The sequence below is a fragment of the Leucoraja erinacea genome, chromosome 17, assembly GCF_028641065.1.
Source record: "Leucoraja erinacea ecotype New England chromosome 17, Leri_hhj_1, whole genome shotgun sequence".
NCBI lineage: Eukaryota > Metazoa > Chordata > Chondrichthyes > Rajiformes > Rajidae > Leucoraja > Leucoraja erinaceus.
The window spans coordinates 38366379-38391614 of record NC_073393.1 but is presented as its reverse complement, the minus strand read 5'-3'; the positions used below and the strand labels follow the sequence as shown (position 1 = coordinate 38391614).

The window sequence follows — 25236 nt, the reverse complement described above, 5'->3', positions numbered from 1 at the left end:
AGTATTGATGTGGATAGGGAACTGGCTGGCAGACAGGAAGCAAAGAGTAGGAGTAAGAAAGGGCTGAAAGATGGCAGATGGAGTTTAATGCTGATAAATGTGAGGTGCTACACCTTGGCAGGACAAATCAAAATAGGACGTACATGGTAAATGGTAGTGAATTGAAGAATGCAGTTGAACAGAGGGATCTGGGAATAACTGTGCATAGTTCCTTGAAGGTGGAATCTCATATAGATAGGGTGGTAAAGAAAGCTTTTGGTATGCTAGACTTTATAAATCAGAGCATCGAGTATAGAAGCTGGGATGTAATGTTAAAATTGTACAAGGCATTGGTGAGACCAAATCTGGAGTATGGTGTACAATTTTGGTCGCCCAATTATAGGAAGGATGTCAACAAAATAGAGAGAGTACAGAGGAGATTTACTAGAATGTTGCCTGGGATTCAACAACTAAGTTACAGAGAAAGGTTGAATAAGTTAGGTCTTTATTCTCTGGAACGCAGAAGGTTAAGGGGGGACTTGATAGAGGTCTTTAAAATGATGAGAGGGATAGACAGAGTTGATGTGGACAAGCTTTTCCCTTTGAGAATAGGGAAGATTCAAACAAGAGGACATGGCTTCAGAATTAAGGGACAGAAGTTTAGGGGTAACATGAGGGGGAACTTCTTTACTCAGAGAGTGGTAGCGGTGTGGAATGAGCTTCCAGTGGAAGTGGTGAAGGCAGGTCATTGGTATCATTTAAATATAAATTGGATAGGCATATGGATGGGAAGGGAATGGAGGGTTATGGTATGAGTGCAGGCAAGTGGGACTAAGGGTAAATAATTGTTCGGCACGGACTTGTAGGGCCGAGATGGCCTGTTTCCGTGCTGTAATTGTTATATGGTTATATGGAGTAAACGGGTCCTTTTCACAATGGCAGGCAGTGACTAGTGGGGTACCGCAAGGCTCAGTGCTGGGACCCCAGCTATTTACGATATATATTAATGATTTGGACGAGGGAATTGAATGCAACATCGCCAAGTTTGTGGCTGACACGAAGCTGGGGGGCAGTGTTAGCTGTGTGGAGGACGCTAGGAGGCTGCAAGGTGACTTGGATAGGCTGGGTGAGTGGGCAAATGAATGGCAGATGCAGTATAATGTGGATAAATGTGAGGTTATCCACTTTGGTGGCAAAAACAGGAAAGTAGACTATTACCTGAATGGTGGCCGATTAGGAAAGGGGAGATGCAACGAGACCTGGGTGTCATGGTACACCAGTCATTAAAAGTAGGCATGCAGGTGCAGCAGGCAGTGAAGAAGGCGAATGGTATGTTAGCATTCATAGCAAAAGGATTTGAGTATAGGAGCAGGGAGGTTTTACTGCAGTTGCACAGGGTCTTGGTGAGACCACACCTGGAGTATAGCGTACAGTTTTGGTCTCCTAATCTGAGGAAAGACATTCTTGCCATAGAGGGAGTACAGAGAAGGTTCACCAGACTGATTCCTGGGATGTCAGGACTTTCATATGAAGAAAGACTGGATAGACTCGGTTTGTACTCGCTAGAATTTAGAAGATTGAGGGGGGATCTTATAGAAACTTACAAAATTCTTAAGGGGTTGGACAGGCTAGATGCAGGAAGATTGTTCCCGATGTTGGGGAAGTCCAGAACAAGGGGTCACAGTTTAAGGATAAGGGGGAAATCTTTTAGGACCAAGATGAGGAAAACATTTTTCACACAGAGAGTGGTGAATCTCTGGAATTCTCTGCCACAGAAGGTAGTTGAGGCCAATTCATTGACTATATTTAAGAGGGAATTAGATGTGGCCCTTGTGGCTAAAGGGATCAGGGGGTATGGAGAGAAGGCAGGTACAGGATACTGAGTTGGATATCAGCCATGATCATATTGAATGGCGGGCTCGAAGGGTCAAATGGCCTACTCCTGCACCTATTTTCTATGTTTCTATGTTTCTATGTTTCCCCTATCCCCTGATTCCGCTATTTTTAAGAGCCCTATCTAGCTCTCTCTTGAAATTATCCAGAGAACCGGCCTCCACCGCCCTCTGAGGTAGAAAATTCCACGGACTCACCACTCTCTGTGAGAAAAAGTGTTTCTTCGTCTCCGTTCTAAATGGCTTACCCCTTATTCTTAAACTGTGGCCTCTGGTTCTGGACTTCCCCAACATCGGGAACATGTTTCCTGCCTCTAGCGTGTCCAAATCCTTAACAATCTTATATGTTTCAATAAGATTCCCTCTCATCCTTCTAAACTCCAGAGTGTACAAGCCCATCCGCTCCATTCTCTCAGCATATGACAGTCCCGCCATCCCAGGAATTAACCTTGTAAACCTACGCTGCACTCCCTCCATAGCAGGCATGTCCTTCCTCAAATTAGGGGACCAAAACTGCACACAATACTCCAGGTGTGGTCTCACTAGGGCTCTCTACAACTGCAGAAGGACCTCTTTGCTCCCATACTCGACTCCTCTTGTTATAAAGGCCAACATGCCATTCGCTTTCTTCACTGCCTGCTGTACCTGCATGCTTACTTTCATAGACTGATGAACAAGGACCCCCAGATCCCGTTGTACTTCCCCTTTTCCCAACTTGATGTCATTTAGATAGTAATCTGCCTTCCTGATTTTGATACCAAAGTGGATAACCTCACATTTATCCGCATTAAACTTCATCTGTCATGCATCTGCCCACTCCCCCAACCTGTCCAAGTCACCCAGCATTCTCATAGCATCCTCCTCACAGTTCACACTGCCACCAAGTTTTGTGTCATCTGCAAATTTGCTAATGTTACTTTGAATCACTTCATCCAAATCATTGATGTATATTGTAAATAGCTGCGGTCCCAGCACCGAGCCTTGCGGTACCCCACTAGTCACTGCCTGCCATTCTGAAAGGGACCCTTTAATCCCTGCTCTTTGTTTCCTGTCTCCCAACCAATTTTCTATCCTTGTCAGCACTCTACCCCCAATACCGTGTGTCCTAATTTTGCCCACTAATCTCCTTTGTGGGATCTTATCAAATGCTTTCTGAAAGTCCAGGTACACTACATCCACTGGCTCACCCTTGTCCATTTTCCTAGTTACATCCTCAAAATATTCCAGAAGATTAGTCAAGCATGATTTCCCCTTCGTAAATCCATGCTGACTCAGACCGATCCTGTTACTGCTATTGTGCGACTATTTCATCTTTTATAATTGACTCCAGCATCTTCCCCTCCACCGACGTCAGACTAACTGGTCTACAATTCCCTGTTGTCTCTCTCCCGCCTTTCTTAAAAAGTGGGATAACATTAGCTACCCTCCAATCCACAGGAACTGATCCTGAGTCTATAGAACATTGGAAAATTATCACCAATGCATCCACGATTTCTAGAGCCACTTCCTTAAGTACCCTGGGATGCGCACTATCAGACCCTGGGGATTTATCAGCCTTCAGGCCTATCATTCTACCCAACACCATTTCCTGCCTAATGTGGATTTCCTTCAGTCCTTCCCTCACCCCAGATCCTTTGGCCACTAGTACATCAGGAAGATTGTTTATGTCCTCCTTAGTGAAGGTGGACCCTTAGTGTAGACTTTGCATCCTTTATTGTAAATCTGCAGTTCCTTGTTTCTACATGCCATATTATTGGAGCTTTACAGTAACTCTTCATTGTCTCTTCCCTTAATGTCACTTAACTACAAGATTATTACGCTATGCTTCCCCACTGCATCTTAAATAGCCTGTAATCTCTTTGGTCCTTATCCTCACTGATCTAGAAAACTCTCTCTCACACAATCTGCCCTTTGTCCTTCATATTGTTACTACTAATTTAGTTTGTCCAGTCAAAATATGGATTATAATTCTTCTTGATTGCTGCAGTTGTTGTGCAAATCTCCAAATTCCTGACGTAGACAAAAAATGCTGGAGTAACTCAGCGGGTGAGGCAGCATCTAGGGAGAAAAGCAGTAGACGATGTTTCGGGTCGAGACCCTTCTTCAGACTGATGTCGGGGGGTGGCGGGAAAAAGAAAGGAAGAGGCTTAGACAGTAGGCTTTGTGGGAGAGCTGGGGAGGGGAGGGGAAGGGGAGCGAGGACTACCTGAAATTTGAGAAGTCAATGTTCATACCGCTGGGGTGTAGACTTCCCAAGCAAAATATGTGGTGTGTTTCTCCAATTTACGCTGGGCCTCACTCTGGCAATGGAGGAGGCAAAGGACAGAAAGGTCAGATTCAGAATGGGAGAGGGAGTTGACGTACGGACTGTGCGGAAGTGTTGGGCAAAGCGGTCTCCGAGCCTATGCTTGGATTCGCCGATGTAGAGAAGGTGACACCTACGACAGCGGATGCGGTAGCTGAGTTTTGGAGGAGGAGCAGGTGAACCTCTGCCTCACCTGGAAAGACTGTTTGGGTCCTTGGATGGAGTCGAGGGGGGAGGTAAAGCGACAAGTGTAGCATTTCCTGCAAGGGAAAGTACCAGGGGGGGGGGAGGGGGTGGTCTGGGTGGGAAGAGATGAATTGGCCAAGGAGTTACGGAGGCAACGGTCTCCACGGAAAGCATAAAGGGGAGGAGACGGGAAGATGTGGCCAGTGGTGGGATCTCGCTGCAGGTGGTGAAAATGTCGGAGGTCCAAATTCCTGATTCACTGTTTGCCCTACAGCACTCGTATGGTTTGGGAGCCCACAAACACCTCCCACCAACTTTCCCCTTTGTTGTTTCTCATTACCATCCAAAGTGATTCCTTTACAACATAGAACAATACACCACAAGAACAGGCCCTTCCAGAAACAATGTCTGGACCAAACATGATGCTACGATCAACCCTTATCTGCCTACACACAATCCATATCCCTCCATTCCATGTAGATCCAATCGGTCATCCAAAAGTCTTTGAAATACCCCAATCGTATCTCTCCACTCCACCACCCCTGGCAACGCATTCCAGGCACTCGCCATCCTCTGTATAAAATGTATCCCGCACATCTTTAAACTTTGCCCCTCTCATCTTAACACTGCACCATCTAATATTTGATATTTCCATCCTGAAAAATAATTCTGACTATCTTCCCTATCTATAATTCTATATACTTCTATCAAGTCTCCCTGCAACTTCCGCCATTCCAGTGAAAACAATCCATGTCTGTCCAACCTCTCCCTGTGGCTTCTACCCTTTAATGCAGACATCATTCTGGTAAACCTCCTCTGCACTCTTTCCAAAGCGTCCACATCCTTGCTGCAATAGAGCAAGCAATACCGCATGCAATACTCCAAATGTCGCCGAACCAAAGCCCTATAAAGCAACATAGAAACATAGAAAATAGGTGCAGGAGTAGGCCATTCGGCCCTTCGAGCCTGCACCGCCATTCAATATGATCATGGCTGAGCATCCAACTCAGTATCCTGTACCTGCCTTCTCTCCATACCCCCTGATACCTTTAGCCACAAGGGCCACATCTAACTCCCTCTTAAATATAGCCAATGAACTGGCCTCAACTACCTTCTGTGGCAGAGAGTTCCACAGATTCACCACTCTCTGTGTGAAAAATGTTTCTCTCAACGGCATCACTTCCTCATTTTTATACTCAATGCCCCAATCTATGAAGGCAATTATATGCCTTCTCATCAATTACTGCGCTGCATTTCGTTGTCTCTGTACTGTACACTGACAATGACAATTAAAATTGAATCTGAATCTGTAAATGTTTTATATCTGCAATGCTCAATCTTTTCCATCCTGGCTCTCTTCTAAAAGTCAAATATGCTGGAACGTTTAATTGCCAACCTTGGTCATCCTGCATCCATAATGGATATTAGTTCATAGCCATCTATTTAATTTTTATTTGTATAATTAATCCCTTCACTTGTCAAGAATGCTACATGCATCCATTATTTCTAAAAACCCTCATTCATGTATTTGCATTAATTTTCCCTGCGCTGATAATAAATCGATCCATCAACCGTCTCATATTATCTGTGTCCTCTTGTTTTAGTTTGATTATCATTGCACATTGCACTATTGGATCTGTTGGGTAATCCACTAACCTGCTGGATTACCCAACACCCACCTCAATTCTTCTGCTACCAACTAGTGCTACAGGAAGTTACGTTTCCAGTTGATATTGCTCTTCAGCGTTTGTTTTCTAGACATCAACACAGACACAGACACAAGCCTTAGAAGATCCTTCAATCTACACGCTTTCACAAAGTGATATGCATTCTGGTAAGATGCTGCCTACACAACTTCCTTTAGCACCAGAGTTGCATCACAACTGGCAGGACAGGAAGACCATCCTCCCACAGGAAGCCACCACTTCAGCTGATCAATCTGTTTCAGAAACACTGAAGCAGTCATTACAAGAAAGTTACATTCAGAGAATATAGACCCAGCACAGACATTAACAACGAAACAACTTCAGATTTCAAAACTGATAATAAGACTTTCTAAATTATGACTTCAATAAAAATAACTCATCAATCTCATCAGTCAGAAGAAGGGTCTCCACCCGAAACGTCACCTATTCCTTTTCTCCAGAGATACTGTCTGACCCGCTGAGTTACTCCAGCCTTTTGTGTCTATCTTCGGTTTAAACCACCATCTGCTGTTCCTTCCTACACATCAACCTCGTAACATATTTATAACCTTTTCCCAGTATTGCCACTTTCATTTCACTGCACATCTCGTATGTGTATGTGACAAATAAACTTGACTTGACTTGACTTATTGTTCTGTCACAATTCACAGAAGATTCCAATCTGATTTAATACTTTGACTTGGAGACATAGGAAACTGCAGATGCTGGAATTGTGAGCAAAAGACAAAGTGCTGGAGGAACTCAGCAGGTCAGGCAGCATCTGTGGGGGAATGTCCTTTAACGTTGAGAGGCAACATTAAATATTAGAAATCTCGTTAGAAATATACTTCAATGCTGGAACGGAGAGGAAGGTATCTGGGAGGGCTGAGGGAAAAATGTGGTCATCTTGCTTTCTTACAGAAACTTATTAAAGACACGAGATTATTGATATATGAGAGATTATCAACAAATGCTGAGGTAATGCATGGATTAAAAAAGACAAAGAAAATTCCTGAAAAGAGGTTGGCCCAGCATCTGTGAAGAAACAGATGATATTTCAGAGTGATGACCTTCCAATCAATTTGTTAACTATTTCTCTCTCCATAAATGCTACCTGATCTGCTGCACTGTCTCCCGTTTATTTCAGATCTCCAGCATTTGCAGAATGTTGTTTTTGTGCTAAGAACCTCAGCATAGAAACATGGAAGGTGCAGGAGGAGGCCATTCGGCCCTTCGAGCCAGCACCGCCATCATGGCTGATCATCCCCTATCAATAACCCATGCCTGCCTTCTCCCCATATCCCTTGACTCCACTAGCCCCTAGAGCTCTATCTAACTCTCTCTTAAATCCATCCAGTGACTTGGCCTCCGCTGCCCTCTGTGGCAGGGAATTCCATAAATTCACAACTCTCTGGGTGAAAACGTTTTTTTCTCACCTCAGTCTTAAATGACCTCCCCTTTATTCTGCCATGACCTCCCTTTATTGCACAACGACAGTCAGCCTTCAACACGAAGTCCCCACCAGACTGGCCGGGAAGCTGTTGGGGATCAAACACCTCCCTGTGTGCCTCCTGGACTTTCTCACCGCCAGGCCCCAGGTAGTCAAGATGGGAGGGAACACATCGAAGTCCCTCACCCTGAGCACAGGATCGCCCCCAGGGTTGCCTCCTCAGCCCCCTATTGTACTCCCTGGTGGAGTTCAAACGAGAGGCACCAATGCACGTCAGCATTTGGTCACTCGGAGTAAGAATGGGTTTTTATGGATGGAAACAAAGTTGATATGCAGAGTGACACAAAAAGCCGGAGTAACTCAGCGGGTCAGGCAGCATCACTGGAGAGAAGGAATAGGTGAGTTACTCCAGCTTTTTGTATCTATCTTCAGTTTAAACCAGCATCTGCAGATCCATCCTACACATTTAATACGAAGAGTATTCTTTACCTCCCAGAAAGTGGAGAAAAATCCTGAATTTCCTGACAAAATTGAAGTTTTTTACACCCGCCTTTGTCATTAGTTCGTTGAATAAATTTAATTTAGATATTTATTCAATTGGTTTCATTTAAGCAAGATAACTGTACAATTCTAATTCTCTTCTGCCAAAGTTATATTCTTGACTAACTTGAAAAGGTCAAGCAAACCTTTACAAACTGCAGCACAGACTTGGCACCAACCCCATCATCATGAAAATAGAAGGACATCAGATATCGTAGAACAAAATTCAGTGATTCTGTGCCGAGGCCTCACCAAATTAGTGGGCCCTTGGCTTTGAATAATTAAGAGAACAAATTATATAATCTGAAGAAGGCTCTCGACCCAAAACGTCACCCATTCCTTCTCTCCAGAGATGCCGCCTGTCCCGTTGAGTTACTCCAGCTATTTGTGTCTATTTTTGGTTTAAACCTGCATCTGCAGACCCTTGCTCCAGAGATGCCGCCTGCCCCACCAAGTTATTCCAGCGTTTTGTGTCTATCGTCGATATAAACCAGCATCTGCAGTTCTTTCCTACCCCACCTACAAATCATATAGGCCATTGTCTACCACAGTATAGGATGATGGCAGAACACATCAAATTCTTCCATAAGAAAACTTAAGTCTAATTCGTCCATAAGAAAACTTCAAGAAGTTAGAGTGCAAAGTGACAAGCATCAGGTTGTCCAGTCCCTGTGTTTTTCCTCTGTCCCCCCCCCCCCCCCTCCACCAAAGCAATCCAGTTGCCAACAATTGTGGAATTTCCCCAAGTCGGAAGGATAAACTTGTGAAAGATTTACTCAGCAGGCTAGGCCTTTCACTCTCTTATCTTTCCAGACACATACAGCAAATTGGAATGAAACCAAAGATACTGTGTTCATCAAAATGTGCAAACAAGCGGCAATCACACAAATAACCTCCATTTGCCAGCCGTTGATGAGCTATCAGAACCAAGCAGAATGAACAAAGAAAAGCATCTATGTAATCTGAGAAATATACAGGTCTAAGGGTTTAAAATACAATAACCAGTTTAGTCCATTCATATTATTGCTACCTAACAAATTATAAAGCCTTCTCATTTATTTTTCTCATGCGATGAGCAATCAAAAATGATGCTGCCTATCAGAGTTTGCCTTAACTAAGCAACAATGGACTAGGAGGTACACAAAAAAGCTGGAGAAACTCAGCGGGTCCAGCAGCATCTATGGAGCGAAGGAAATAGGCAACGTTTCGGGCCAAAACCCTTCTTCAGACTAGAATTGTTTCTGTGTTTGGAAAGGTATATTAAAAGTATAGACCAAAAAACTGGAGTAATGGGCCTGTCCCACTTAGGTGATTTGTTTAGGCGATTTTCAGGCAACTGCCGATGACTGTCACGTCGTAGCAGGTCACTGAAAAACCAGCGGCTGGAACGGTGACTGTCAGAGTGGAACACACACACACACACACACACACCGCTTCCTGCACCAGCCAGTTATGCAGGCCAGGGACAGGGCAAGCAGGGGGGGGGCGCTGTCTGAGTGAAATTAATACGGTGCAAAGCCAATGTGATACAGACACACACCACGATGAACAGGAAGGTTGAGGTTGTACTTATGATGGTGAAAAACAGTGTACGGGTAGGGTCCCATAGGTCCTTAAAAAGATGGGGGGAGACGGCGGGGAGAAGGAGTGGAGGCAACTTTGGAGAAGCCAGAGATACACGGCTGTGAAGCTCGGCGGACATTAACATTACCGGTCGGTTATCCTTCTGAAAACTACTGTTTACGGTTTTTTTCCCCCAATGAGCCAATGAAATTCACCGATCAGCACCGACGACAACCTACGACAAACCCTTCGACCATCTGGCGACCCACTACCACTGCACCTACAGCACGAGAATTCTTGCTACTCTCTACCCTCCAATAGTTCCCGCATTCTCAGAACTACTCGCGGCTTAATTCTGGTCGCCGCTAATTTTACAACAAAGCGACCAGAATTAAGCCGCGACTAGTTCCGAGAATGCGGGAACTCCTCGCGACCACGAAGGCGACTCCCCAATGACTACTCGCAAACATGTGGTGACCGTATAGTCTCCTGTAGGCGCCTAAAGAGTCGCCTAAGTGGGACAGGCTCATGTGAGTGACGCCCATAACTCAGCGGGACAAGCAGCATCTGTGGAGAGAAGGAATGGGTGACGTTTCGGGTCGTGACCCTTCTTCAGTGTCTATCATTGGTTTAAATGGACTGAGGAGACTGAAGAAGGTTCATCTGTCTCCTCAGATCCTGGTGAACGTCTACCGCTGCACCATCGAGAGCATCCTTACCAACTGCATCACAGTATGGTATGGCAACTGCTCTGTCTCCGACCGGAAGGCATTGCAGAGGGTGGTGAAAATTGCCCAATGCATCACCGGTTCCTCGCTCCCCTCCATTGAGTCTGTCCAAAGCAAGCGCTGTCCGGAGGGCGCTCAGCATCGCCAAGGACTGCTCTCACCCCAACCAGACTGTTTACCCTCATACCATCCGGGAGGCGCTACAGGTCTCTCCGTTGCTGGACCAGCATGTCCAGGAACAGCTTCTTCCCTGCGGCTGTTACATTACTCAACACTGTACCTCGGTGACTGCCAATCACCCCCCCCCCCGGACACTTATTATTATTTATTCAAATCGTTTGCTATGTCGCTCTTCAAGGGAGATGCTAAATGCATTTCGTTGTCTCTGTACTGTACACTGACAATGACAATTAAATTGAATCTGAATCTGAATCTAAAGCAGCATCTGCAGTTCCTTCAAACATATTAAAAGTATATGCAGGTTTTGGAGAGGATAACCTCATGCGAGGGATGACGAGGATGGGGAAAAATTGGATTGTTAGTCAATGAGGAAATCAGATACTCACTGCATTGGAGAGGACAGAGGAGACTGCATGAACATCAGTGACGAAAGCAGTACTGGTATCACTCTGGCTATGTCTGGACAGATTAAAGAACAGAGTCCGTGGCTCCACCCAAATAAATGACTATTATTAATTTATAAAGAGCAATGGCTGTGAATGGGATGACCAGTCTGTATAAGGGTCCCGACCCGAATAGTCACTTGTCCATGTTCTCCAGAGTTGCTGCCTGACCTGCTCCAGTACTTTGTGTCCTTTTGATCAAATCACTCAAAGACACAAAACGTATTCTGCTGGTGACTTGTGCTGGTGTTAGCCCTTCACTGGAGCCATCTAGACAAACCTGTTTCACAGCTTTTTTAATATTATTTTTTGAAGAATTTATCCAATCCAATACTTCTAAATTATAGACCCAAAGAAGCTGGAGTAGCCAAGCAGGTCAGGCAGCATCTCTGGGAAAAGGAACGGGTGACCTTTCGGGTGGAGACCATTCTTCATGCTGACTTCAGACTGTCTGAAGGAGGTCTTGACACGAAATGTCACCCATTCCTTTTCTCCAGAGATGCTGTCTGACCCGTTGAGTTACTCCAGCTATTTGTGTCTATTTTTGGTTTAAAAAAACCAGCATCTGCAGTTCCTTCCTACGTTTCTAAATTATATTCTACTATTTTTTTTACAATTATCACTGCTCTCTGCAGTAATCTCCAACTGAAAAGATAAACAGAAAACTCACTCTCGAGCTTCTACTAAAGAACCTTTCAGGAGCCTGTTATCAGTAAACTGCATCTGTACTTATTAAAATAACCAGGGATGTTCTGTCAACAGCAGACCAGACTCTGAAAATTCCACATACGGTAAAACAGAACCATGTCTTAACATGCCCTGTCAATTTTACACATCTCAAAACAAATAAACAGGTCCACAGCAGACACCATCTAAGCGCATCTCTGAAACACGTGGACAACGAGGGCTTCTGTGTGAGCCTCCTATTTATTGACTATAGTTTAGACCTTCAACACGACGGGCCACAATGTACAAGTCGGCAGACAACGGGGGTAAAAGCGTGCCCAACGTCTCCCTCACCCTGATGGCCACCTTCGTGTGTGGCTGCAGCAGGCCGGAGCGTAGAGCCAAGGCACGTGGGCACCAAGTGTCACGACCTGCTGAGGTTCTACCTGTCCCCGGTGTTGCGAAGGATGGGCCTGGCGCAGATGCCACGCAATGTGCCAGCCAGCTGGATATTGCCGCACCATCTGTCGTTGGTGGAATGGTTCTTCCGGACCAACACCTTTGACCACAAGTCCATCGGGCAGTGGTCAGCATGGAATGTCCTTGCAGGGAAAGGACTCGATGGATCCGGTGGCGTGGTTCCCAGAGCAGACTGCCCAGCTTGTCTGGCAAAATGCATCATCGCCAGAACTCACCAACAAGCACCAAGACCTGGCTTGGCTGGCGGTGAGGGGAGCCCTCCCAGTCACATCCTTCCTGCACCGTCGGAACCTCACTGCCAGCGCACACTGCCATCGGGACGGCTGCTATGTAGAGGAGACGGTTGCCCACCTCTTCGCAAAGTGTGGATTTACAAAGCGAATCTAAAGAGGTTTGCAAGGGTCCCTGACACGATTTATTCCGAACAGCTCCGTCACAGAGGACTCTGTGATTTACGGACTGTTCCCAGGGACACATTCAGAGACTGACATCGAGTGCTGCTGGAGGGTCATCAACTCGGTGAAAGACGCTCTTTGGTCTGCCCGAGCGTTGCTCACCACCCAGCGGAGCGAGATGTCTGTGGGGGAATGTTGCCGACTGGCCCGCTGCAGACTGCAGGAGTACGTGCTGAGGGACGCACTGAAGCTCGGTGCAGCCAACGCCAAGGCTTGGTGGGGGGGCACCACAGTCTAGGTTCCTTCCGCTGTTGGACATGGGGGGGCAGGGTGTGGTGGAGACGCCCCTCAAAATAGCAGAAGGGATTCCACGCCAGTGGGCCACATGAGTGGCAATGGTTGGGGGTTACATTTGTGTAATTTGTGTAAACAGTATTGAATGTATAGCCCCCGAGAATGTTGGATGGAGTCTTGTAAGGATCATGTATTGGATATATTTATTTCTCCAATAAAGTATATTTTGAAGTTAAAAAAAATAATCTTATGCAAACTCATCTCCAAACTCCTGGACTAAGAAGTCAGGTCTGGCAGCTGAAAACGACAGCACTGTGGTGGGCTGAGTCATGAACAAAGGCAAGATGGAGGACAGGAAGGAGATAGAGAACTTAGTGACATGGTTCAGGACGATAACCTCTTCCTCAATGTCAGCAAGAAGATAGACCTCGGCATTGAGTTGAGGAAGCATGGTGGAGTATATGCCCCAATCACCATCAATGGGGCAGACGTGGAAATGGTCGAGTACGTCAAGTTCCTTGGCATTAATATCATCAATGATCTGTTGCGAACCAACTGCATTGATCATTGATCCAATAGCCAGGGCAGCACACTAACATGAGGGGAATAAGGAGATTCAGCATGTTTCCAGTGACTCTTGCAAACTTCTACAGATACGCCATAGAACGCCGCATCACAGCTTGGGAACAGCTCTACCCAAGATCGCAGGAAATTGCAGCGTTGTAGATGTGGCCCAGTCTATCACACAGACCAGACTTCCTAACTGACTTCACTTCCACTTCTCACTGCCTGGGTAAAGCAACCAACACAATCAAAAACCTGTCCCACCCCGGCCTTTCCTTCTTCTCCCTGCTCCCGTCTGACAGAAGGCGCAGAAGCTTGAAAGCGCGCACCGCCAGACTCAGGAACAATCTCTTCCCCTGTTATCAGGCTTCTGAAAGGTCTTTCCATAAGTTGGGAAACTGTCAGATTCAGTTCTACCCCATTGTGGGTACTGGACTTTGCACAAGAAACTGGTGCACTACAATGTTGAGAACTATATTCTACACTCTGCATCTTCCCTTTTGCTCTATTTATCATACTTGAGTTTGACGTAGTTGTATTTATGCATGGTATAGCTGCTGTTTAGATAGATCGATTTTCCACTGTACCTCGGTACACGAGGCACTAATAAACATTCTCAAATAAGTTATTTATCACAACTTTTAAGGCTGTAAAATTTCCCTCAAAGCAGTCAGATTAATTGTCCTTTATTAATTCAAATCAGATAAGATGGATATTAGCACTTTCTGGGTCACAGCTACAGTATACTTTCTTTCAGGATATCCCCGAATTGATATTTGACAATTCTACAATGATGAAGCAATCACAACTCCCTTCAATAAGTACATAGAACTGGTAATACATATTGTGTAGGAAGGAACTGCAGATGCTGGTTTAAACCGAAGATAGGCACAAAATGCTGGAGTAACTCAGTGGGACATGCAGCATCTCTAGAGAGAAGGAATGGGTGACATTTCGGGTCGAGACCCTTTTTCAGTCCCGCTGAGTTACTCCAGCATTTTGTGTCTATCTTTGGTAATACACATGGCCAAGTTAGAGACCAATAAAAGATTTATTACTGAGTTTTAACAGAAATCTTCAAAGTACAACTTTCTACTGCAACGTATTTTCATTGATCATTGAAGTGAATCTTAGATAAAACCCTAAGGCTGCGTGCCAAGTAGCATTGTGCCGTAGCAATGTTCAAAGCACCAAAGAACGTAACAAAGGTGTAGATGGCAAAGGTTGTCTTCGGGTTCAGAGGGACATAAATCAGCTGTACCATTAGGCAGAGGGCTGGGAGATGAAACTGAATCCAAACCAGTATAATGTACAGCACTTTGGGATGTCAAATACTGGCAGGCTATGTCATAAACCTGATGTACAGAGACGTTGGTGTGAAAGTTCAACGTTCCCTGAAAATGGTAACACAAGATAGCAAAGGCAGCATTTGACATACTTGTTTTCATAGAAGACATTGAGTATTAGAATTGTGGTGCCATCAGTACAAATCATTGGTTAGGCCGCACTTTGAATATTTTTCTGGTCGCTGTAGTGCAGGAAAGATGTGGTTGCGTTTGGAAAAGTGAAGAAGGGATTCGCCAGGATGTCGCCCAAAATCAAGGGATTGGATAGGCTGGGTTTGTTCTCAGAAGACGAGGGGTGACTTATGGAGGTTTATCAGATTATGACGGACACATATACAGTATATAGTCAGAATCATATTGTCATAAGTGATAGAAGCAGAATTAGGCCATTCAGCCCATCAAGTCTACTCCACAATTCAATCATGGCTGACCTATTGCTCCCTCCTAACCCCAGTCTCCTGCCTTCTCCCCATAACCCCATACTAATCAAGAATCTATCTTTCTCTGCCTTAAAAATATCCATTGACTTCGCCTCCACAGCCTTCTGTGGCAAAGAATTCCACACCCTCTGCTTTAAGAAATTCCTCCTCTGAAAAATCTCCTTCATAAAAGAACATCCTTTAATTCTGAGGCTGTGCCCTCTAGTCCCAGACTCTCCCGCTAGTGGAAACATCCTCTCCACATCCACTCTATCCAAGCTTTTCACTATTTGGTACTTTTCAATGAAGTCCCCCCTCATTCTTCCAAACTCCAGCGAGTACAGGCCCAGTACCTGTACCATCAAACGCTCATCATATGTTATTTTCCCAGGGCAGGTGAGTCTAAAACTAAATGGGGCAAAGGTTGAAGGACAGAGAGGAGAAATGTAACAGAGATCTGAGGGGCACGTTTTCCCTCTTAGGGTACACGGAACAAGCTACTAGAGAAGGTTGTAGATGCAGACGCAATGTCAACGATTATAAAGGTATTCAGCCAGGTTCCTGGCTAGAAAAGAAGTTGAGGGAGATAGGGTGTAATGCAGGAGGTAACTGGGATTTGCCTGGGGAGGCATCATGGTCTGCATGGACTAGTTGGACTAAACGGCCAGTTTATATGCTCTGCTGCTCTATGAATCCAGAACTCAATTTAATCATTTGGCAAACCGGGTAAGGTTGGGAAGGAAGGTGGAAACCAATTGGAAATAAGCCACAATCAGCAGAGCACTTGAATAACTACTTACTGACAATGCAATTGCAGAGGACCCACAAAAACACATACACAAATGGTCTGTGCTAACACCCTCATTAAAGTGTAAATCGGGTAAAGGATAAAAGTACCAGATTTGAATCAAACTGGATCTTGTTTGTTACGGGCAGATTAAAATGACGCCCTTGGCCTGGCTCTTAAATATGGGTACTAACAAAATGCCAAATTATACAAAACTTTGAGAGAGTCCCTCAGGATTGAGGATTACTTGTCTCCATGCAGTACGAGGCAAAATGCAAACTGTACCTTTCCAAAGAAGGAAGAGGAGGAGGAGGTGGTTGATGGAATGGATGGGTAATAGTTTGTGAGGTGGGGTACTCCTTATACTGTTTACACAGGGCATGTTCCCAAAACATGGATTTGAGACATTCATTGCGCCTTCCCCCAAAAGCTCCTCTACTTTGAGTAGTTACTGGCCAGGAGTTCACAAAAGTTGGGAAGGATGTTGCAAATTTTCCCCCAGAATCTTTGACAACATCAATGACTGTTTTCCTCCATTTCCCTGATAATCATTCACTTTGACAGAGCTGAAAATAGAAAGTCTGTTCTGGGAGTCTGGCAAACTATGTGGCCTGCCCACAGGAGACAACCAAATATAACTAGAACCTCAACTGCAGGAATATTGGCTGGGTGAAGACACGAACATTGGTTCACTTATACTTCCAGTGCAGTTGGAGGATTCTGCAGAGACATCATTGTTTATATATTTCCATTACCTTGAGCTAATTCAGGAAAGCAGGGATAGTCCATGGTTTTTTTTTGCCAGATTTGAGGTCTTCATTTCAAAGATCCTTTTAATGCTAGAATCATATGTCAGAATCAGAGGCCCTTTGCCTGGAAGTGATTGCCAAACAGCAGACCAAATGCCTCAACTTCCTCAGAAGACCAAGAAGGTTCAGCATGTCTCCAAACACTCTTCCCAATTCTCCCAGCCTTGTCCCATTCCCTTCCAATCAACTCCATGTACACTTCACGCTGCCTTGGGAAAACTGCCAACATAATGGAGGACTATTTTCGCCCTGATCATTTGCTCTTCCTCCCAATCCTGTTGAGCCTCAGATACAAATGTTTGAAAACACATTTCACCAAACTCAGTTTCCCCACCCCATTGCTATCAGCCTACTGATTTGTCCTCCCATAAGCTCGGGTGCAGTTCCGATCTTCCAACCTACCTCAATGAAGAGCTGGTATGTTTTCTCTGTAAGTGTCACACTGCAATGTTAAAACGCTATATTCTGGACCTTGGTGCTTTGCGTTTAGCGCCACCTGTTGTACCGCACGCATGCACTTTGTTGCACTTTGTTGTGTAAAGTATAATTTGGTTTGATAGCACACAAGCAAAAGTTTTGTATTGTATCTTGTTATATATGACAATAATAAACCAAGAACAATATCTTAGCCCAACTCATCCATGCCAGATGTATTGTACAGAAAGCATTCTGTCTGGATGTACCACAGTTTGGTTGGTAACTGCTCTTACAGAAGGCAGAAAATGAATAATTTACGTTGCCCTTTGTGTGAAAACAAAAACTCTTCCTCAAATCCCCTCAATCTCCCACCCACGACCTTAAACCTCTGCCCTTTAGTTATAGACACCTGCTAAAGATGCTGAGTACCCCCATAATGCCGTGCTGGAGGACCAGCCTAGATCAGTGTGTTCTGGTTATTGATGAGTAACCTGCACTCAGAGCCTTTTGATTTAAAGGAAAATTGTAACCACTTAACCATGAATTACTGCATAATATAACTTGTGAAAAGCTTTTAATGCAATGCATTTGCAAGTGCAAATAATTCTGAATACCAATAATAACCTAACAAGTTGGTTTTATATTTAAGATTTTGAGTTATTGATATCAATGTTATAAAAAGTCTGCTGAAACTGCTCACATATTATTCAACAAAAGCAAGATTGGAGTGATTTAAATGTTAATTGAATGCATTTGTTTCCGATGGCAGGTTCTTCCAGTTTAAACCACCTCCAAGCACACTTCACGTATTTCTCCTAAACTGCAGTTAATTTATTCCTTCACATATGAAGAATATTATTTTATCTTGACAGTTTTATTATATTTTGCATTCACCATAGATACTAATGTAACACAGATACAAAATCCATAATAAGAGTTTCTAATATCCATTATTTTTTTAAAGGAAATGCTGACACTCATTTGAATCATTGGTTCCATGAGCCCACAATGAGGGAATTAGAGTCCAAAATTCCTGGGTGATTCAGCGACACACAGGCCTGTTAATTCAACTTCTTAACACAGCCATGCGATTCAGTCACCGTTTCCACCACGAAAACAAATGACTTAAACATGTAGGGGAAAGGTGGGAAATACATGGAACAAATAAAGAACGGATGCTAGTGCATCTTCTGCAGCAGTCACATCAGGCTGTGATGCCTGATTAACATAGGAGATAAACTCCGATCATCTATGAAAGTTACAGTGTAGCACTATATCAGAAAGCATACCTTTGCTCCGAGACGGCAAGGACAAATATGACAGCAGGATTAAAATAGGACGTTTTCCTATTGTAAATGTATAATCACAGGTGGCCGCTGGAGTGAAGGCTCTTCACGCAACCATAGATGAAATATTACTGTCGACCTCAGACTAAAACCGGTGCTCCATACTTTCACAATGATCCTCTGTCAACATCTGAACATACTGTGTCACAGCCGAACTTTACATAAAACGTTGCAGCACAAATCTACCCTGGTTGAGAGGGTATTGGTCCCACGAAAGCATTATGGCATCTCATACCACCCTCTTACTTGCACGTACCCCAAAATGCCAACTGGAATGACTGCATTAGGAGTAATGGACAATAGACAATAGGTGCAGGAGTAGGCCATTCGGCCCTTCGAGCTAGCACCGCCATTCAATGTGATCATGGTTGATCATCCCCAAACTAGGAAGGAACGTTTGCTGGTTTAAACCGAATATACACAAAAAGCTGGGAGTTACTCAGCGGGACAGGCAGCATCTCTGGAGAGACGGAATGGGGTGATGTCTCGGGTCGAGACCATTCTTCAGACTGGTTAGGGATAAGGGAAACGAGAGATATAGACGGTGATGTGTAGAGAGATACAAATATACACTCAGCTTATAAATAGGTACTGCATATTAAAGGGGGGAGACAATAGTGCGATTCCAGCACCATTCGTGGTAAAGTTAGAGAGAGGAGAGTATTTCAGGGACCATGGGGTTACCTTGAATTCACAGAACACACGGATTAAACCCCTGCTTTCTATTAGACCAACAACATACCCACAAACTTGAAGGTACAGTGAAACATTTTTGTTGCGCGCTGACCAGTCAACAGAAAGACTACCTAATGATGTGTATCGAGTGTATTTTTGAAATGAACAAGAGAGTTTAGCTAAGGTTACACAAAAAGCTGGAGAAACTCAGCGGGTGCAGCAGCATCTATGGAGCGAAGGAAATAGGCAACGTTTCGGCCCGAAACGTAGCCTATTTCCTTCGCTCCCTAGATGCTGCTGCACCCGCTGAGTTTCTCCAGCTTTTTTGTGTAACCTTCGATTCTCCAGCATCTGCAGTTCCCTCTTAAACAAAGAGAGTTTAGCTAACTGCTTACTTGTCGTGACGGGAGCGCAGGGGTTAAGGAAGGGGAAAGAAGCTGAAATGTGCGCTTTTAAATGAAACGCTTCTTGCATTCCCGAGAGGGGGCACGTGGTGACATCAGTGGAAAAAGTTAGTTGGTGCGCGGACAACTTTCCTCCAGCTTGCAGCAGGAGGAGGCTCGGTACTCACTCACCCGCCAAGAGGGAGAGCGGCAGCAGCAGCCAGTAGCACAGGCAGCACATCACCTGCACCTCCATCCCGCCGACTGTCCACCCCGCACCAGTCAGGAGACCGCGGCCAAAGTCATCGCCGCTGTGAAGGGCTCCTCTCACTCGGGCTCGGCTGTCATCGCCCAGGGCGCCGGGCAGCGCCAACACGTGTGTCGGCTCGCTTCATCCACACAGTCCCGCCGACTGCTCACATCAAACCCACACCGCGGCTTACACACGTCAACGGGCACTCCCGCTCTCTGCATCTCCCATCGTGGGGGAAGAAGTGAGGAGCAGTTGACAAACTTTGTGTGGCTGGCTCAGGAGAGCCCAGCCCAGCCCAGCCCCAGCCCCTCCCCGCCCTGGCTCGTCCAGCACCGGGGGCGGGTCTACTGAGCCCGCTCACCTCGCCCCCTGCTCGCTCGGTCCAAACCTCTCTCTGCCCGGCTTGTTCTTCTCGGTGGTTGCCAACAAAGTCCGGGGCAAGCAACTCGCATTTACTGTTCAGTAACTTGCTCGGCTGATTGTGTTCAGCCAGGATTGGCGCTTCTAAAATGCTGCAGAAATGTGCAACTTCTGTGAAACACAGGGAACGCCACTTACGTCAAACGTAGCTGCTGCCTCATTTATGACTCCCTTGACAGGAAAGCCTGACAGATGTTAGATAGGTTTCCACTTTGAAATGATATCGCCACCTACTGAGAGAACGACTCGTTTCTTTCAAATACATCTCAGACCAAAGTACTGCCAACTGAACTAGGAACAGCTTCCCCTTGCATCCCCCCTTTAGATGGTCTTCCCTTATAGTTGTGAATAGAAACATAGAAATTAGGTGCAGGAGTAGGCCATTCGGCCCTTCGAGCCTGCACCGCCATTCAATATGATCATGGCTGATCATCCAACTCAGTATCCCGTACCTGCCTTCTCTCCATACCCCCTGATCCCCTTAGCCACAAGAGCCACATCTAACTCCCTCTTAAATATAGCCAATGAACTGGCCTCAACTACCCTCTGTGGCAGAGAGTTCCAGAGATTCACCACTCTCTGTGTGAAAAAAGTTCTTCTCATCTCGGTTTTAAAGGATTTCCCCCTTATCCTTAAGCTGTGACCCCTTGTCCTGGACTTCACTAACATCGGGAACAATCTTCCTGCAGCCTGTCCAACCCCTTAAGAATTTTGTAAGTTTCTATAAGATCCCCTCTCAATCTCCTAAATTCTAGAGAGTATAAACCAAGTCTATCCAGTCTTTCTTCATAAGACAGTCCTGACATCCCAGGAATCAGTCTGGTATAATAGCACATCAACCCGCTCACATCCTGTAGGCTTTTCAATGTACACACACACGCACTTCCGACCATGTGTAAGATGCTGGTTTAAAACCGAAAATGGACACAATAAGCTGGAGTAACTCGTGTTTAAGAAGGAACTGCAGATGCTGGAAAATCGAAGGGTAGACAAAAGTGCTGGAGAAACTCAGCGGGTGCAGCAGCATCTGTGGAGCGAAGGAAATAGACAACGTTTCGGGCCCGAAACGTTGCCTATTTCCTTCGCTCCATAGATGCTGCTGCACCCGCCGAGTTTCTCCAGCACTTTTGTCTAAGCTGGAGTAACTCAGCGGGACAGGCAGCATCTCTGGAGAGAAGGAATGGGTGACCCTTCTTCGGGCTTATAAACAATTCTCCTAATCGCAGACTGTGTAAACAAGATCACATCCAAAGGGGTTCGTCTCGAAACGTTGCCTATTTCCTTCGCCTCACCCGCTGAGTCTCCCCAGCATTTGTATCTACCTTCGATCTGCAGTTCCTTCCTAAACATCACATCCAAATCTGTTGGCTTCGTCCTTATTCCAAATCACATCATCCTCAGTATTCGCTGTGCAGTGGCTTTCTGTACAGCAACGCCTTACAGTTAACATTCCCTGCTTATAATTGCCATTGTTTTCTATTATATTTAATTTAAAGATCTCATCTTTATTTTGAAATCACTCTACTGCTTTGCCCCCCACCCTATTGACCGCACCCTTATGCGGCCCTGCCCAAAATCTTGACATTTCTCCAAAGTCAGCTTCTCAAATATTCCCAGTGTTCTGCAACCCATGGCTATGAAAATCGCAAAAGTTGCCTTCAGCTGCCGAGGCACAAGGAGCGGGAGCCGTCTCGATGACCATGGCTAACTCTGCGAGATGCTCCTTCAATTCTCTAGTGTCACTCTGTGTGACCGCATTAAAGATGCTACATCTATTAAAACATGTTTTTTTTTGCCGTGCGAGGCCTTAACTCATCCTCTTCAGGAAGGTTCCACATTACCTTCATTGATTCGGCACTGCATTCCACAATACACCATTGTATAGCGGTAGAGTTGTTGCCACCGTACAGACCCGGGTTCGATCCCGACTACAGGTGCTGTCTGTACGGAGTTTTTAGGTTCTCCCCGTGTCCGGGTGGGTTTCCTCCTACACTCCAAAAGCGTACAGGTTTGTAAGTTAATTGGATTGCTAGACATGTAAATTGTCCCTAGCGTGTGTAGATTGTGTTAATGTGCTTGGTCGGCACGTGTTCAGTGGGCCGAAGGTCCTGTTTCCGCATTGTATCTCTAAATTAAACTATATCATACATCACGCAATGGCTGTCGGTCCTGGACAATACAACCATCTCATGATTTAACTGCTGAAAGTATATTTCAGTTGCTTTATTAAACGTGCAGATTCTTCCTTTGGTTTAGACTTGGGCATATTGAATAAGTAATTTCAATTGATGGCATTAGAATACTTTAGTGTCAAAACCAGGTCCATTTAAAAATGGGTGAGATTTCATTATGCTGAAATGTGCTGCATTAAACTGGTCAGTGGTGGACCAGGAGAGGTGTATTCCTCACACACACACACACAAGAGGTCTTTTCAATGTATCCCTTTTCCTGTTTGTCTTGCACTATTTTGCTGGCCTGGGGACACTCGGACTTTTCGTTTAACAAAAAAAAGAAAAACAAATCTTCTTGCATTTCATAACCTCAGGTTGTTCATTTGTAGTCAGTTATGGGTTTACAGATAGGGGTAGACATTGTTGCAATGGGGGACATGCCATTGTCAAAGGTTGAACTCATCTACGGACAGGGATTCAGTGCTGTACCTCTGCCTGCGTTCCCTTGCCTGGTCAGTGCATCTGTGACTTATGCTCTTGTGCTTTAAAATGGGAAAAGCAGACCATTGATTAGTATGGGTATCAGGGGTTATGGGGAGAAGGCAGGAAAATGGGGCGATGAGGGAGAGATACATTGCATGGCTGAGTAGACTTAATGGGTCGAATGGCCTAATTCTGCTCCTATCACATAACCTTATGACAAGTTATCATGAGCCCAGACATATTGATTGCCTTAGTTTTGTTGGAGAACACGGAGAGGCTATGTGTCGGGTCAGTACCAGTATCCATGCTCTCTACAGATAATGCCTGATTGTTAAGTTACTCCAGCACTTTGTGTCTTTTACGTTAAACCAGCATCTGCATTTCCTTGTTTCTGCCTTAGTTTTCTGCCAGCAATGAATGACACAAGTAGCATAATTTGAATGGAGTCACCATGCTTCAGTAGACACGCATTCATTGTCTATTGTAAAACAATCAAAGGGGAACTTTGTGTCCTTATTTTTCAGATGCCCAACATTTCCAAAACCAATCCTTTGTTTAATTCCTTCAGCTGGAGGAAGACAATTTTACATCAATAGTCAAAAAATCCCATTGATATGTCCCCCAAAGGATAATTAGTCATCAATTTGTTCTTATTCTCTTTCTGTGATGTTGAAAAGCATTTTTTTATATTGTCTGACAGATCGTAAAGAAATCGCAAATGAAAATTGTAATATATCTAGCTTAAATTTATAAATCCTGGGTAAAATTCAAACAACTAACAAACAAAATAAGTACCATATTACTGTCAGCATGGTGCAGAATTTTCTTCCCAGTTGAATCACTCAATTACAAGGAATGTGCTTTAATTACTCCCACAATTGAATCCAAATTAGGATAGAAAATGGCAATAAGACAAATGACTTTTTGGCTGGGCAGCGTAACACCATGTAAGAATTCTGGAGGAACAAAATGTAATGGATAATTTATAATCAGTTGGGACTAACAGGAGGTTAATCCATTATCAACAGGAAGATGAAGCACGCCTCCAAGTGGTGAAGTCAGATAAGGTTATCGGCCGCCCATGGAAGTGAGCCTGTAGTTGTGGCTTCTGTAGATGGCAGGATAGGAGGACATCATTCACTGAATGATATTAATAGCGAGCAAATATGTTAGGGAGGACTCAAAGAAAATAAGCGGAACGTGAATGGCATAATGCCAGCGGTCATCAAGAAGGCTCAGCAGCGGCTGCACTTCCTGAGGGTCCTCAGGAAGCACAACCTGGACTCTAACCTGCTGCTGACCTTCTACCGCTCGTCCATCGAGAGCCTGCTGACATACTGCATTACAGCATGGTATGGCAGCTGCACCATGGCAGACAGGGAGAGGCTTCAGAGGGTAACCAGGACAGTGCAGAGGATCATTGGCTGCCCTCTCCCCTCCCTGATGGACATCTACACCTCCCGCTGCCTTAGCAGGGCAAAGAAGATCATCAAAGACAGCTCCCATCCTGCGTTTGGACTGTTCGACCTGTTGCCCTCTGGAAGGCGCTATAGGTGCATCAAATCCAGGACAAACAGACTCAGGAATAGTTGCTTTCCGAGAATTATATCTACTATAAATTCAAATTCACACATGCACTGACTACACCGCCCAACACGGACTTCCATCTGTATATATGTATATATGTATGTAGCGCCGCAGTATTTGTGCACCTATTCCCCCCCCCCCATCTCCCTTCTGTTTTTTGTTTTTTCTGTTTCTTGTTTTTTGTGCTAAATTGTATGTATGCACTGAGTACGAGCAGCTTTCAGTTTCACTGTACATGTATAGTGACAATAAATGGCATATCTATATCTATATCTATAATTGAAGTGGAATAGAACGTTGATCCTGGAAAAGAAGATAACAGATATTAAAAATACATATTTCCAACCTATGGTGCATAAGAAAATAATTACGTTTTTTCATACTAGTTCAATGGATATTTATTGTCACATATTCAATTCAACCTTACATAGTGAAATTCATTTTGCATATAATGCGGGATCCGCCATGTTTGGTGTGGAAGATGCATCTTCTAGATGCGCTGGGACGTAACCTCAGTGATGTGACCTGGGGTCATCGGGTGTTTCGGGTCTCACAACATCAGACACCCTCGTTCAGGCGACCCAGCCGGGGTTGATCAGGCCCCGACTTGCGTCCCAGCAGCAACCACCCACGGATCAGCCCTCTTAATAACTACTCTGCAGGGGTTGGGAGACTCTAGTACATGGAGGGACTGGGCTCTGTGGGGTGAGTCCTGGCCGGCCTCCTCCTGCGTCTCACCAGGTGCAATGTCCCAGCCTGGCCAAGCGTAGCCATGGTGACCTCCGCCTC

At 45.0% G+C, this 25236-nt stretch overlaps 1 protein-coding gene across 2 annotated transcripts in view; it reads right to left on the bottom strand.

Moving 5' to 3' along the window:
* piezo1 (piezo-type mechanosensitive ion channel component 1) overlaps positions 1–20072 on the bottom strand; it is a 278272-nt gene extending 258200 nt beyond the window's left edge. The window contains exon 1 of one of the 2 annotated variants that reach the window (XM_055649000.1): positions 19725–20072. In XM_055649000.1, the coding sequence (XP_055504975.1) occupies positions 19725–19788 (64 nt within the window). In that variant the 5' untranslated portion in view covers positions 19789–20072. The remainder of the gene's footprint in view (positions 1–19724) is intronic. The other variant, XM_055649001.1, reaches the window with a different exon arrangement.
* Positions 20073–25236: the final 5164 nt, after the last annotated feature.